The 17101-nt window shown below is 45.2% G+C and overlaps 1 protein-coding gene across 2 annotated transcripts in view; it reads left to right on the top strand.

The window, feature by feature from the left end:
- The first annotated feature begins 1187 nt into the window (after positions 1–1187).
- The window catches only part of gsk3ba (glycogen synthase kinase 3 beta, genome duplicate a), a 29565-nt gene continuing 13651 nt past the window's right edge, over positions 1188–17101 (top strand). Inside the window, exons 1-2 of one of the 2 annotated variants that reach the window (XM_041950316.1) lie at positions 1188–2139; positions 10954–11147. In XM_041950316.1, coding sequence (XP_041806250.1) covers positions 2052–2139; positions 10954–11147 — 282 coding nt within the window. In that variant the 5' untranslated portion in view covers positions 1188–2051. The remainder of the gene's footprint in view (positions 2140–10953; positions 11148–17101) is intronic. The other variant, XM_041950317.1, reaches the window with a different exon arrangement.

Raw genomic sequence — 17101 nt, 5'->3', positions numbered from 1 at the left:
AAGTGGTACCACTTTCTAATAAATCATCTTTCAAAATGGTTTAAAAGTTGTAACTAATGCCTTTATTAATGGTCAATAAATCATTTACTAATACTTTGTTGTTCAGTTGGGTTGCCAGATTGTGGAAAAATCCCCTTGGATTGTATGATGTAATTGAGCAGTATGCAAAAAGGGCAGCAGATATTAACCAAAGTTAATTTAGTAACAAGTCTGCTCTTAACTACACCTGCCAAGAGGAGTTGCGGTTCTTTTCTTTTTTTTTTTTTACAACCTGGCAACTCAAAATGTGTTCTTATTCACAGCTCAGACCTGATCTGTAATTCATGAGTAAAGGTTCAAAGCTTTATTGACACACAAAACAGGCACAGACAGTGAGATGCCATTGTACCGTCTTCCATGCTGGATGATAGAGATTAAATAAAAATGAATAAACAAAATAGGTAATAAAATATAACAATGCAGTAAATTAAAAAAAACACACTACAGTCATAGTGGCCCCAAAACAAGAATCTGGTGTACTTCAGATACACAGGAAAACATACAGTTATGTATATGTATACATATGTATACAGTATGTACAGTGTGGACGGCATCGCTGCATTATGCAACGTAAGACTGTAGTTGTGAGAATGAGAATTGAGGCTATCATATAAACCCTAATGTAAAGGTGAAATGAACCTGAGTAAAGAGTTGTTGTGACAAGGCAGCCTTGCGCGAGCGCGCACACACACGCACACACACAATCACAATTACTAAGCATTATGACGGTAATTAAATGGATGTGCCAGAGGGTTTCGTGTATAAAATGTGTGGACGAGCGAGAGAGAGGATGGGCTTTTGTGACTGACATAGCAACAGTGCTGCATGACCACCGGTGCTCTGTGACAGCTGGGTCCATTTGAACTGACAGCCGGGTATTGGAGCTCCATTGGCCGACAGAATCATCAATCCTGGGAGAGGAGCCGCCCATTGTCCCTGTCGCGGCATGGGAAAAAGCCTTTGAAGTCGTGAGGGCGGTGCCAAGAAAATTATGCCATGTGGTGCTCAAGAACGGCGTTCTCATTGGACAGCGGAAACCCGATCAACGCCCATTTCTGAAGGATACCCTCTCTGATTGGCTAAATCGTCCACCCCAGATTCGCCGTTTGCGCGTTCACAGTTTTCCTATTCTGCCTCGCAGGTTACGACAACAGCGTGAACCTCCTCCCGAGACGGCGGAGCAATCCCCGTAACCCTTTACGGAAACGGCGTAGCTAACGTGCGCAGCGACAAAGACAGCGAGCCCGAAACCTATGGGGAAGGAATAAAAAAAGAAATTCAGTATCGTCGCACTCTGTACTTAAAGACCATCATTTTCTGGAGAGGTCGGTGCCCCGGGGCCTCGGTAAAGACACCGAAATTTGACGGCGACGAGGGCGGATTTGGAGTCAGCGCAGAGTCATTGAATACGCCGAAGAAGACTGTGGCAACTGGCAGATTTTCCGTTGGACAGTCTGTAGGCTAGGGTATAGCGAGGGAGCCGCCATGGCAGTCGGATCATTGAGCCTCCACATCGGGATATGAAGAGGAACTGCATGTGTCCCGAATTGTCCAGAAAACGCCGCATTTACATTTGATCCGCACCGGATCGGCACGCTTACCATCTGATCTCACCCTTCACCCCACTTCATCTGTGTGAAACTGATTCCGCAACCAGAAAGAAATCGCAATTGGTTTTAATCGGGGGGCCACAGGGAGAGGCCAGATTCATGACTATTTCAGTCGGAGACGTGTCTTCAAAGGCCCGCTGAAAGAAAACCTGGAACATAAGGAATAAATGATGCTGTGATTGGCCGTTGGTGGGAAAGAAAGGGTAGTTTTATTCGGTGATAGGAACTAGAGTGAAGGATCGCGGGATAAAGGGGTCGCTTTCTGCCCGTCTTCCCTGTGAATTATAGTGTTATTCATTTACTGTCATCCTTTTTGGATGAGAAGGTTCGGCGAATCGATCAGCCCTGCCGTTTAGCAAGTCACAGTCTCCCGAGTCGAGAGAGAATCAAAGGGATTGGAACATGTCGGGTCGGCCCAGGACCACATCCTTCGCGGAGAGCTGCAAGCCAGTGCCGCAGCCCTCGGCTTTCGGCAGCATGAAAGTCAGCAGTAAGTACACCCCTGTCCATTCTCCAGTAGCCTACCTTTTTCTGCATGCACCAGGCCCAGTGTGGGCTTCACGTCCTCGCAAAATGTCTCCTCGCTAACCAGGCTGAAAATGTGTCAAGCGAGCGTGACGCTAGCTCCGGATAGCTTAGCCCTGTCATGTATCTGTGTCACTGGCTGAGATTGGCCGGTGCCGCGCGGCACGCACGCTGCTCGCCTCGGTGTGAACGCACACCGCTGCCCTGACGCGCCGCCCCGGGACCGGTCAGCCAGACCAGGGTTAGCAGGCCGCGCCGGGGCAGGGCCGGGCCAGGGGAAGATAGCGTTGGCACCGGCCCAGGTCAAAAACCAAGCCTTCTCCTTTTACCGCAAATCCGGTATGATTATGGTCCATCTGAATGCAGATTAGATCTCATAGCGGCATTACTACATAGCACCAACCGTATGCGTAACAGAGTTAAAGCGATAGGGCCGGTCTATTACGCAACTGTCAGAGCGGAAGGTGCGCCCATAGTTGAAACTGACGTGATCCCGGAGAGGGCCGGTTTACTGATACTGTAGCCTGTAGGCCGTGTCGAAATCAGACGTCGCGACGACTGGAGGGAGTGTGACAGAGTATCCCGTGGATGAAGTGGCACCGTGCCGGAGGCTGCTTATAGACCGGCTGCAGAGGCGAAGCACATGCGGCTGCCTAGGCCTTCAGTTGCCTGCAGAACCGGGGAGCCTGGCAGTGTTGGCCCATTCACATCTCACTACCTCTCTTTGTATTTTTCAATTTGAGCTCAACATGACCTCTGCTCCTATTTGAAGGCGTGTCACACTCACTCACCTTTCCACTACCTGTTTTATGTTAAATTCCCTCTTTACAAATGCATCTGAAATCACGTAATCACTGTGTATGTGTGTCACAGATTACAGATACTGTTAGTTTGAGAAATATTTAATGCTAATATCTGCATCATTAATGGCTAATGACTGTCCTGACTGGAGACATCTAGCTACACCCCTTTCTTATCTTGCATGCTCACACATTGGTGTGTGTGCGAGTATGTGTGAGGGGAAAAATTGAGGCTGTTAAGGAATGTTGGTGGTGCTTCAGGGCTGTGATGTGATCATGATGTGTGTTAGTGGGGTGAGGCCTGAGGCTGAGGCTCTCCTCTGGGCCGTGGCACTGGAAACCACTCAGTAGACTGGGACACACATGAACAAACACACACACACACACACAGGGAGATTCACTCCCATTCCTAAATCTAATACTCACCTTGGCCCAGATATGGGTGTGTTCCCATCATCAACATTCACGGTTATGTCGCTGTCAAAGGGGAAATGCCGTGCATTTTTAAGAAATCTTGTGTCAGTCAGTAATTCGGCTAAGTGTGAGAACTAGAGGACTCTTGAGTCATTGGCCTGCTTATTGTTCACACGTTAAGCCACTGAATTAGCAGGAAATGCGAGGTGACCGTGCAGGCTTAGAGTTACTTGTGTTTTACACCTGTGTTTTCGCTGTGGTTTCTCAGCCTGAAAATATTTCTCTCCAAGAGACTCATCTGGTAAGTCAGTACATCATTATCAGTCATTAATGGCTGGAGCAGGAGTCGCCCAATTCATTGTGTGTTCAATAATTCGATTTCTACAAGCAGGTGGTGTTCTGCTCCGTAGAGGAAAGTACTTGCTTGTGCAGATGTCCCCTGTGATAATCAGTCAATGCACTGCAATGCAATGATCTCATGCACTGTGTTTTACATAGGAGGCATTGGTGAGAAGTTGTTTAAACTGAAGAAAATTGGAAATTCTAGTCTGCTATTTTTACTCTTTGGCATCATGGAAATTGGTGGGTTCCCTGCTGTACCATGTGTCTTCATCTGGTCTTCACAACTTGAGCCAGTAGAGTGAATAAAGATTTAAAGCAAGTCTCAAAGAGCTGCACTAGTTAACTGTTTTTGCACGTCTGCGGAGTTTGCAAGAAATCTGCTGGTTAAGCCAGAAAAGCTCAAAATCAAGGAAACCAGGAAAAGCTTTGCCAGGTGATCAGCTTTTATTGTTCAGTAAGAACTGGGTTAAAAAGGCACCAGTTGAAATTAAAAGACTTCTCCGTCTACAGGGTTCATGCAAAGTCTTGAAAATGTTTTATTTCAGCTGTTGAATTCGAGTGTACTCAAATAACCGTGGTCAAAACATGCAATCATAGTTAATATGAGCAGCTGGTAAAACAAAGTGACAGCATACATTGATTGCTGTGGCTATAAAGGAATCCTGGAAACGTCCTTTTTCTCAATTGTATTTATAGTAACAATTTAGATGTGATGATAAAGGCTTCGAGAGTCTGGACATTTTTGGTTTGGGTACCTTGAAAGTGCTTGAATTTTCCTCTAAATAGCTGCATGAACCCTGCCTCTGTCTTGCATCCAGCTGACAGGGACAGGTTTCAGGAACTCGTACATGATGCTGGCTGGCGTGATCCTCTGGGTCTGAGGAGAGACAGACTGGCAGAACAGAAACATTATACTTGCTGTCTGAAACCAAACCTGTAAGGTGGAGCTGGGTGAGGCTGCCCCTTGATAGAGTATGAATTATGAAATATGATGTAACAGCCTAGGCTATCCTAACATTGTGGTGTACTGTACATTAAATTTAGTCATTTTTTTTAATATGCAGCTTTTGGAGCACAGTTCTGAGTGGAACAACAGTGACTGCCATTTTCTTCTGCAATCACATCCATGGGACTAAGGATTTCTTTTCAGATGCTATCACCACCACCCTTAGTTTGATCTAAATGAAAGCACCAGTCGTCACACCCACATAAATATCGTCTTATTATCACTCTTGAATTACCCATTTTAAGACATTGTGAGAGCTGATTTTGTGTTAGGGGTGTTGCTCACTGCGAAAGTTGGCCTGCCAGTAACATTTTCATTATCAGCTAATTGCCAGGCATATTTCTGGCGATCAGTCAATAATTGTTTGGCCTGTAAAAGTAAGAATAAAACGTGAAGACTGCCTGTCACAAACTCGGATACAGAGTGTCATTCAAGACAATGGAAACCAGAATTTGTTTGGCACTTTTGGATAAAAACATATTTTAAAAATTCAGTATAATATAAAAGTATTTTCTGCCAGTTAATCAATTAACTGATCTGACTGTTCCAGCTCAACCCAAATGAAGTGTTAAGATGGATTAAAAAAAAAATAATAATAATAATAATGGTTTTCCTATCACCAAGTGACTATAGCAATGCCTAAGTCAGAGTCATTCAGAGGTAACAATTTGCAATGTCAGCTGCATCATGATTGTACTTTGGACTGAATTTATATAACACCATGTCACCTTAGACTTGTTTTCACTTCCTCTCCAGCATGTCACCCTCATCTCCAGTGTGCCATTAGCCTGAGCTCAACCAGCCCAATACGCATTACACAGACTTACATTCATTTCCTGGAGACTTACACTATCTTAACCATAACCACTACTTGCCTAACCCTAACACTTACCCTAAAGTTAAGCTAACCCTAACCTTAACCAGTGATCCAAAAATCAGCTGTCTTCCAAGTGGGGACAAGGCTTTTGTCCAAATTTGGACAAGCCGTCCCCAGTTAACTGGTCTTTAGTCTGAAATTTGTCCCTAAAAGAGTAGCCTATGCCAGAAACACACACACACACACACACACACACACACACTCTCTCTCTCTCTCTAGCACACATGTTTGTGTGTGAATAACTTGACTGATTATCTCAAGCAGCTGTAGCTAGTGTGCATGATCCTGGAGAGTATGCTCTTACCCTTCCTACACAGGCAGACAGGAACTCACACACACACGCACACACACACATTTACACACCCACACGAGCACTCTTTGGTTTTGTTTTTTGGGGTGAGGCAGCTGGCCAAGAACAACGAGCGGCCTGTTTAGCATTTCAAAGCTCTCTCTCTCTCTCTCTTCCTCCCCCCATTTCCCATCTTTTCTCCCCCTTTCCTTTATGTCCCTGTCTCACATTTTGCTAGTGATGATGAGAACAAAATGAACTAATTAGACTCTTTGATTCCAAATGAAACAGAAGGACTTGCAGACAAGACAGGGACCATCAGAATCAGTCACAGGGTTGAAAAGAGAGCCGAGAAGACCATCATTCTCTGGGCAGTCCATTGGGTGTATGCAGTGTGGTCGCAGGACTGGGAAGTCATGGCTCTGCAGCCTGCAATCCACTCTGATATCTAAAACCTACGCACCCGCATCGTGTCTGGTCAGAAACCTCACTGATGTCTGATGGAATGATGGCATTCCTGTGACTGGATGTTCCAGTAATGTAGTGAATTATCTCATCAGCCTTGCAATAGTGGTGGAACACCTTGCACTTTGTTTGCGTGTGTTTGTACACCTGCACACATTACACAGCACGCGCACGCCTCTGCTCGTGGCACAGTCTGTTTTGTCGTCCAGGAATTTGGCAAATCTCTTCATGCATTCCTCACAAATGTCACTTTGCCCTGCAGTCCACAGCTGGCATGTGGTGAAACCATTTCACTTACATTCCGTGCATTTTACCTTTTCAGAGCTATTAATATGCTCATACTGACACTGCCTTAACCCATGTGACTAAGTGCTTTTGACAGTTTGAAATGACTGAAAGTATTATGGTGATGAGCCTCAGCGTTTGAAGTCCCGGTGTGTGATATCTTATTGCGATAGCCTGGCAGTTAATACGAGCTGTGTGTATGCATGTGATTGTATGTGTTCGCCAGATTTCAGAGAGCAATGAACACATCGGCAGTGCTGCAGGTGCACATTGTGGGACATTCAATCTTAGTGATCGACGTGAATGGGATGAAAACGATCCTTGCAGAAAATGCGTGAATAATGTTACAACCTGGCAGTGTCTCATAGACGAATACTGCAAATTTGTGCCCTTAGAATATCTTGGAAGTGAATGAATGGCTGACATCAGGGGAATCGAGTGTTAAGATCAAATTCATTTCTTTGTTTAGACTCCTATGTCAGACAAAATGCATGTGCATAAGCTGCAAAGTGTCAAATTGCACCCAACCAATTAATGGTCCTCTGCGTATGAATAAATGTGTTCTCTTGTTCAGAATTGTCTAATTCTAGTGCGACAGAGTGCAGAGTGTCTGACAATCAGAAAGCACTTTTTAATATGTTGTAATTTGCTTGAAAGCCCAATCAAATTTACCAATACTGTTAGATTATTTGAGCCTGCGTCGTGAACAGTGGGCATGCTGCAAGTGTGCCAGCATGGCGGTGTTTTTGTCTACTTTTCGTAACTTAAGTTTTTACAGGCTCAAATAAGGCTCAGTATAATTTTGAGCCTGAGATTGCACATCACTGTTTGTAAACCTGTGAGAAAACATTGTATGTAAAATTATATTAACTCTCAGGTGACACAAAGACTAAAAAAAGTTGTGCTTGTGCAGGTTCAGAGCTGAAAACTGAGAGTGAAACTCAGTACTCAAAGTTCCCACGCTGCTGTTGCACATTGACGACGCATGCACATACTGTATGCATACATTTAAAAAAAGAAGAGCAAGATTATTATTTCCAAACAACGCAGTTTTGCATTTTATTTACCCTCATTTAAGCCCATAATACCAACATTGTGTCTGCCAATAATTGTGATGCTCTTCGTTATTTACAATTGGATCATATTGCTTTATTAATGCAAAGTTTTGTCGTCTGTATTTGGCCAAACACTAATTAATTTAATTGTTTATTTAGCATCTTTTGTAGAACAACATGCTAATGACATGCTTACACATGTTGTTATCCCTGACAAAGTGCTCACTTGGAACGACACCCAGCCCGGCATGTGTCCTGAAACCGCTCACCACTGCTGCTGTTTTGGCCCCATGGTGAACGCGTTAGCCATATTCAACTGTGGCCTGAACTAGTCTGGTGACCTGAATTGACTATCGACGCCTCTGGCTAAAAGTTGCAGCAGCTGCCTCGTGTGTGGCACTTTGTAGCCGAGTGGCACATCGTGTGTACGTGAAATCGTGCTCCGTGATTTGTCACAACAATTATATTCTTGTGGGAGAGTCATCGACAGAGTAGCTGTGCGCTTCTGCAAACGCATGTTGCAAGGTGTTTGTGCTCTGGGCGGTGACTTTAATTGTTTCATTAGATCTTTAACACGTCGTTTTCTGATGGTTCACTTGGGGACAAATAAAAATAGTCCTTCACACGTCATTGGTTGTGACAAGTTCTTCAGCAACGTACCACATTAGTGTGTGAATGGGCATTGCTTCACACCGGCTTCCAGTCAGTCACTTAAAATGCAAAGAAATGCTGTTTCGAGTGCATTCTGATCACTTGGTCATTCCTTGGTCATGTAAGATTATATGTGTGTGTGTTTTTTGTCTACGTGTGTGTGTGCACAGACTTTTTCTCACGGTTTGAGGAAGTGCAGAGGCGTCATGGAAGTGGCCCTGCTGGAATATGTAGGCAGACTCATATTCCTCTCTTTCTCTCTCGCTCACTCTCTCTTGGAAAGTCTATTTCTGTTGTTATAGAATCTGTCCTCAGTTTCTCTTTCTAGACTCGGCCCTTGGCTCGCCCTCGCCCCCTTTTAATCACATCTTCAGTAATTGGACCACTCACTGGTCACACAGTGGCGAAAGAAAACACACAAACAGGAGTACACACATATACACACACACGCGAGTGTGTCAAAATCAATAGCCCTGCTTGAAAATGAGCCCAGCGAGCCGATGTGTATGAAAATGCATTAGACCAGTAAACCTCTGCACATTTCAAACTCACACACAGGTTGGTCACACGCTGGGGGTTTGCCAGAGCTCAGCGTCAGATCTTCACTTCCTCCTCATGTGGACACAGCGGCAGTGAAGTTTCTATTAAATGACACTAGATGTGGAACCGTCACGCTCATTAGGCAGCGCTAATCCGCCCATCAACATGATTTTGTACCCGCTGTGAGCTGGTGACAAATGTGTTAAAACTGTCTCAGCAACTCACCTAAAATCAGATGTAGATTCAACGAAGATGTTTTGATTCTTTTAGTCGTGTGGGACTTTTGGCTCATGTGCAGCCGTCTTCTGCTGCAGTTTGTGTTCAAGAGGAATATTCAAATGAGAGTAGTGAGCAGATTTTGAGGCGAGAGTGGTAGTTGGTAGGATTTAGTCCCACAGGCTGGGTGGAAGTTAATTGGAGAGTCTGTCAGAGATTGGAAGTGAGGAGGAGGGGCTCACATTTGCGGCATGCGACGCACACTCTCGCCTGGTTGTCCTTTAACTGCCAGCTAATGTGAATTTTGACCCTTTGACGCTTCTGTCGAGGAGGGGGAGGCAGTTTGAGACAGAGGGAGAGAACCCAGTTACTGACCAGAGGGGAGGAAGGGATAAAGGGGAGGAGGGGCGTGCAAAAGCAAATTCCGATCAAAAAAGCATTAGCATCTGATACAGGGTCTTACTGGCTTCTGATTTTTCATTAATTATATTCTTAGGTGTTGTACAGGTCTGTCTGCACACTGTGGATGGTGAGTGTGTGCAAGGTGATGAGTCTATCCATTGGGGATAGTCTCAGAAAGGTAGGCCATTGATTCAGATAGAAGCACCAGGCTGCTGCTAATGACTGTTTTGATAATTGATTAATGTGTGATGATTACTTTGATCAATCAGTTATTAATCAGATAAAAAGAACAAAGCTACATTGTATAGTTAAAAAGCCAGGTGCGTCCTGATATGAAAATAAAGATCTCTAGCATTTTAACAGGGAGTGCAGAGGTCAAGTTCTGTCTATGCCTATCAAGATAACAGCTGAGTAAGTAGTATTTCATACTAATGTCCTACCGCTCAAAGTAGACATAAGCACAACAAGCTGATCAGCGCGGCCACAGCCACGAGGATTTGCTGCTGGAACAAATGGGTGGTTAGACTGGCTGTAGCTAAAGGAGGAGGCCACATTGTTCTGTTTCTCTCAGCCAAGAAATCAGCAGACATTCAAACCTGCAACTTGTCAATCACAAAAATATTTCTCTAGCAAGGAGGCTGCCATGCCCTGAGATGCCCCAGTCTGAATATGAGACGGTGACTAGCTGGAGAGATGAGCATAGGTGTAAGTGATAAAATTAATGATGGTTGGATTCCATTTAGCTGCTTCAGTTTCAGGGTCCCGGTACTGTGCATGCTGGCTCACTGTCACACTGTCATGGCTTACAGGGACACTTGAAAACAGCAGTTTTCAGAGCACTGACAGTTTTACAAAGCGTTCCTGAGCCCATGCAGTAACATCCTTTACATAATCATGTGTTCACAAAGTGGTGAACCTCACTCCATCCTCACTTGTGAACGACTGAGCCTTTCCAGGATGCTCCTTTCATACCCAATCATGATACTATCACCTGTTACCAATCAACCTGCTTACCTGTGGAATGATCCAAACAGGTGTTTTTGGGGTGTTCCACAACTTTCCCAGTCTTTAGTTGCTCCTGTCCTGTATGACAAGTCTGCCATGGTACAGGCGTATTAGTGCAGTAGATAACTGATTCAGTCAATTATAAGGCAAAACATTTACTTGTTCCCACCTCTCAACACTTTTCTCTTTTATATATAATTATAAATTAGTTATCTTTGGATTTTGGCCTCTTGGTTTGGACGCTACAAGCAATTTGAAAATGCCATTGTTGAAATTATGGTGGACATTTTTCACTATGGTTTGACAGTCGTAATGCTTCACATTACTTTGACTGCCAAGTCAGATTGTTCTCTCCCCCATACTCTTTGCTGTCCCGTGCTGAATGTGTCCTGAAAGTTTGCATTTCTCTCCTCTCTCTGCGACTCTCTTTAGGGGACAAAGATGGCAGCAAGGTGACAACAGTCGTGGCCACCCCAGGCCAAGGCCCCGACCGGCCACAGGAGGTGAGCTACACGGACACGAAGGTCATCGGCAACGGCTCTTTCGGTGTCGTCTACCAGGCCAAGCTCTGCGACTCCGGAGAGCTGGTGGCCATCAAGAAGGTCCTGCAAGACAAGAGATTTAAGGTAAGACGCTCACACATGACATATATTCCGTCTTATTTAGCTGTCTCACATGTCAACTAAAAGATAGAGTAAAGCAGCATGTGTTAAAGATGAAGATGCACACGAACGTGCCCTCATTCTCTTTTCTCCTAGTCATCCTTTTGTCCTAACAATGTAACCAAAGTAGAAATTTGTTGCATTAATGAATGTGACTGAGTAACCGTGAAAGGGACATGAATGGAGCGATCTTTCACAAGAACAGTGAGATCAGCGAAGCTGCGAAACAAGTGAAAGCAAAGGCAAGACATCTTAGTGTTCAGCAGTTGACACATCCTTGCTTTCATGTGTGTATTTTCTTACAGGAAGTGTGTGTGTGTGTGTGAGTGTTGGGTTTAGCGGTGGGGAGGTCTTTTTATTCCACAAACAAACTCGAACCTATTGATACTCAGCCGTCTGTCAAGTTTAGTTCAGTTGCCACCGTGGAAATGTCATATTTCCTTCCAAGCAAAGCTCTGCTGGAATCCTCCTCCTGTGCTTTGAATAGATTTGAGTGAAGGCTTGTTGGGGGGGGGGCAAGCAGCGTCCTTGCTGCTAGCTCACGGCTCACAGATCAAAGAGCTGAGACTGCTAAGCCTGCAGGACAGCTGTTAAGATTCTCATTAAGTTCATAGTTGTCAGAGTTGAGGGTTGTGGGCGCACTGTGTGTCATATTATTGGTCTTGGGTAATACCATATACCTTATGGACATATACATTACATTTATTAGGTACACCTGCCTTAAACTAGTCTAATACAACAGCCATCAATAAGTCCTACCTTAATTAGGGATATATGAAGCAGGTAGGCCTAATGCCATTGATATAAATGGGATAGAGAAATTATTAGCAACACCTCGAAGTAGAATACAATATAATTCAGCACCACCACAAACTGAAGCCTCCAAAATGGCCATAAAGTTGAATCAACACCTCACTAGAGCAGTTCAACATTGAACATTACAGCGTTGATAAAGGTAAGATTTACCGCAGGGTTTTTTGTATTATATTTAGTATTGCCTCGGTCACTGACTGATTTTTTTCTCTTCTCTTTTGAGATATTCCTGTCTAAATATAACATACACTAGCCAGTTCCTAACGGATTTTCCCTTTCTGATACCGACACACCAGTTTCTACTTGAAGCGACAGTGTGTCAGTCAGAGTTTGTCCCGTGAGGCTTTCAGGGAGACACCTGGTGTAGACAAAAGCAAAGATTTTCACTTTAATTTGTCGTGTCCAAATCACACATGCCCTGGCACATGTGCACAGCTAAGATGATGCAATCCAGTGTGTGACTTTAATGTTTTCCACATGTGCGCTGGAAAACACGCACACACACACACCCCAACTCTATTCTACACGAGATCTCGGCTCATTTAAACATCTTGTAATTTAATAGAGGAGCCTGGACATCGGTAAGAGGCCCCTTAAAAGACAGTTTGAGACATAGGCTTTTTGCTTCCTTGCTGAGAGATAGATGAGGGGACTGATACCACTGCTCATATCTGTGTGGTAAGCATGAAGCTATTACAGCTTCATTTAGCACAAAGTCTGTCCAAGCGAGAAAAAATCCACCCAGCAGCACCTCTGCAGCTCAGTCATTTATAACATCTCATATCTTGTTTGTTTGACCCTGACATGAAGCGTAGAAACGACATGTTGCAGTGCTACTGTGGGACAAATCTCCCCTTAAAACCGCCGCTTTTCCAGTCTATGCGCTAAGCTAAGATAAGCTAAGCTAAACTAAGCTAACTGGGTGCAGGCGGTAGCCTAATATTTACCCTACACATGAGAGAGACTTCTCGTGTAACTCTCAGCAAGAAAGTGAACAGGTGTGTCTTCGAAAATGTCGAACTATTCCTTCAAAAGAGCTTCGGGGCACGTTCTGTGTCTTGTACGTATCAAGCCTGTATTATGCTGACAGTAACGCCTCATCAGTGCTGTTTAGGGACAGGCAAGCTAGCTCAGGACATCAACGCTGTGGTATGCGGCGTTGGTATTACGCGGCTCGGCGTCTGCTTTGTCCCTTTCAGGAGAGTCAGGGCGTGTTAGCCCGAGAGGACGAGAAGAGTGGTGGCAGGACAAGCCTAGGTGTCTCCTTTTGTCTCCTGGAGTGCCAACCCCCGGCTCCGTCTCCTGTGAGAGTCGCTGAAGTTTAGTCAAAGTTCAGTCAGATGTGTTTGCCGGTAGCGATTCCGCCCCGGGACTGTTGCGCTGAGCTGACCGGTTCAGCTGAATACTTCAGCAGCTCAGCGTCCTAGGTTTAACCTTTCGGAGGTTCAGCACAGTTTCCCAGCAGGTGCTAGTCCTTCGCTATCTGAAAGCAGACAAGATGAATGATGTCACCTCACGTGTGTGTGGGGGTCGACCATCTGTCGCAAAACACACAGTGTGTGTTCGGGACGTGCTTTGTGACTGTGCTGGCCGCGATGAAGTCATATCCTGCGCTTCCTGTTAGCCCGTTGTTAGTAGTTGTTGCGGTTAGCATGACAGCAGGTTGCGTGTTTAAACAGTGGCCAGCTGAAGATCACACTTGCTGTTTTCTTCCTTTGTGTTCCTCTTTATAGCAGACCCTCTACCTCAGCCGTCTGTCTCTCCTTTCTGTCCCACCGCCTCTCCTTGCCCGGCCTGTCCTTCCTTGCGAACAGCTTGTTACGAAAAATGAAGCAAATGAGCGCTAAGACTCCTCACATGACTGCCAAGCACGTGCCGTAAAGTGTGTGTGTGTATGTCTGTGTGTGTGTGTGTGTGTGAACCCCCACACATGCAAACATCCCCAAACACCTGCGTTCTATTTTCTTCTTCCTCCCTCTCCTCTTCAAAAGCCTTTTCTCTACGCTTCTGCTTTTTTTTTTTTTGTTTCTGTCTGATTTGGTGTTCGTCTGTGACGTGAGCCTGGATGAGCAGAACCACGCTAGTCCGACATGTGCGAGCGTTTCCTCGCTATCTCTCACGCGTACACAAGTCAAACAGGGTGATCACGTGAATAGGCTCTGTGCGAGTGTGCAGCTGATGAATGTGTGAGACAGTCTTGGTGGGCTCACAATCGGCTCCTGGTGCATTATGGGATAGGCCCTCCTCCACTCCCATCAGAGGGATCACGTATCAGCCTATTGGAAATTGGATGCTTGCATTAAAACCAATGCTCACACACACACAGAGTGAGAGCATGTCTGGTGGTACTGGCGCTTACTCAACGTTGTTAAGGGCCAAGTCTGGTGATTTTCTATATTTTCCTTATTGTCTGCAAATCCAATGAAACGATTGAAAGCACCAGTTAATTTAAGTTAATCTAAGTTAACGAGTATTGTCAGTGGAGTCGAAGCCTGAAGAAGCGTCGTCCTCTTTGTCATGCTGTTGTCCAAAAACAATTAAAAACACGTCAGTGAGGTACATTGCCTTGTTGTCTCATCATGATGAAGATGGACATTTCCATACACTGTCCTGTTGCTCCAAATACTGGAGACCCAAATGTGTATTAAGCCGCCGCTGAACATAGTTCCCAAGAAATGCACTGATAACGTATGCTGGAGAGCTCGGGGAGCTTTTCCCCCTCATCATTAACTCATAATTGAATGAAATAGCGTACAATCCTGAGAGCAAAATGCCAGAGGGGAGTCACATCCAGTACAGAGAAAATCAAACGAAGCTGACCGACTAGCGCTAGCATGGCAGGCTAGCCTGTCAGCTGTTTGCTGGGGTGGGAAGCTGCTACATTACCAAGCCTCTAGAATCACACATGTGGTGTTTTTTTCTGGTGTGGCCAGGGTTTAACACGTTGTTGGCTCCGTGTTTTTCTTGGATTTAGTGGCGGTGAAAATAAAAGAATATAGAATAACGCTGGCCTTATCGTTTTACGTTTGAGCCCACATTCAATATAATCCATAAGCGGTTACCTAAGCAGAAAAGCAAAGCAGTGTGTGTGTGTGTCTTTGTGTGGGTGGTATGCGATTGTCGATGCTCTTAATCTTTTTAGAAACTGGATGTGGTTTTGTCTGACAGTATGCATCAGCGCGGCGAAGGTGTAGCGCTTCTAGCAGCCTTCAGCTGAGGTATTCTCTCTGTCTGTCTGTCTGTCTGTCTCTTCCCCTCCATCTGTCTCTCTCTGTCTCTGCTGGCCGGGCTGCTGACACACTGGAGGATGACAGGTCAGCAGGAAGCACTGCAGTATAACTGGAGCTGGGCAGGGCTTTACTGAACAGCCTGTCTGCTCCTCCTCCATATGGTACCATCTTTCTCACACATAACAACACACACACACACACACACAACACTCCCACTAAGCCACTGCAAGAAGACGAGGGCGTTGCCTGCAGTGCACGATGGTTCGATGGCTGGTCTGTGACCCACACGCTATGATGTCACTGTATGATGTGGGGTGTGTGTGTGTGTTGGTAGTACTTGTGTAAAGGTTGGAAAAACAGGGGGAGGACTATGGGAACCGTTTGTGTTTGCCTGTAAGTGAATTAGACTGGGGGAATTGTCTATACCAGGCTGTTGAGCTCCACCACGCTGCTGCTGCTGCATGACGAGGTCTTGTTTAGCGGACAGACAGCTCACTCTGCTCTGTTCAAAAATGAATGAGAGGGTGATTAAATCCGCATAAAGTGGCAGAAAATTGTGGAAGGACAGCAGCGTATCTCCCTGCGCCAGCCAGCGTGGTCCTGACCCACATAACAGCAGCTCTCATTAGTCACCCAATCAGTCAGCCCGCCAGCGCCGTTCTTCACCGTCTCGTCAATCACATTCAGACGATCGGCGAGCTGGTTAGTTGGCTTGCTTTCTTAATCTGCCGTGATAGTGAACTGAACAAGCAAAATGAGGAAATCACCTGGACTCTGGGAACTCTTTTCTTTATTTACTGACATTTATTTGTTTCAGTGCTGCAAGAGTCATTTCATTATCTGTTAATCTAGTGACTATTTCGTCCATTTAAGCGTTTCGTCTTCGAAATGCCAGATAATGGTAGAAATGTTCCTAAAATCCAGGGTGATGTCCTCAAATGTCTTTTAGTTTCTTTTTTGAAGAACAATCTAAAACTCAAAGACAGTCTGTTTGCTAAATCATTTTAGTTCTAAATTAGCTCAGCAATAAAAGCGTAAGATTAATCAGTAATGGAATAACTGTTAGTTGCGACACCACGTAACCCGTCATATAACACTGATTCTCAAACTGTTTTCCTCCTGGACTCAAAGCTGGATCTGTGCTCCAGATCAACAGCCGATATCAAATTATGATTTCCATTTTCGGCTTCCAGTTGCTTTTATTTGTTCAGACACTGGAGGATTTGTGCTGGATCTAATTATTCATTTCTGTACACAAGAACAAAAGCAGCAGGAGTTTGTCTCTGAGTTTTCCGTCCACATTCCACACTTCCCTGTCACTCTCGGGCTGGGTTAGCTGATCGTTCAGCCGGCTTCTCATTGGCTTCTCACTTCGCCAGTCAAAGCAGTTCATGAGCTAGTCTCCCTTTGCACCAAGATCCCTTGTTGAACCCACTTTAACCAGTACAGGGCTGACTCCGTGCTATTCTTTTACACCAAACCTGAAGCCTGTGTTTACTTAAAATGTGGGTCAGACGGGGCACCAGACCGCTGCCTGCTCTGCTGCCAGTTAATCGCATGTCCCGCAAGAGCCCCATCAAACCTTTTCCACCCAGAAACCCGCACGCTGTCCCAGGTCGAGCTGTTGGCGCAGAAGAGGCGAGACGGTTTTCTGGATTCTTCGTCCACTTTCTAGAGTGGAGGCCGCACTCTTGGAAAGTTACACAAGCACTTTAGATCCGGTCAACACAAAGCATTCTGATAAAGAGGAGGAGGGAGGGAGGGAGGGAGGGAGGAATGGAGTAGGGGAGAAAATCTAAACTATAATGGAGCCGTTAAAGCTTTATGTAATGCTTGAGCTCCTGCCCACCCCTGAGAACATCCATATGCACAAAC

This window comes from Chelmon rostratus, chromosome 13 (genome assembly GCF_017976325.1).
Source record: "Chelmon rostratus isolate fCheRos1 chromosome 13, fCheRos1.pri, whole genome shotgun sequence".
NCBI classification, from domain to species: Eukaryota; Metazoa; Chordata; class Actinopteri; order Chaetodontiformes; family Chaetodontidae; genus Chelmon; species Chelmon rostratus.
The sequence above is the reverse complement of the archived record's forward strand: the minus strand, read 5'-3'. Positions and strand labels throughout refer to the sequence as shown.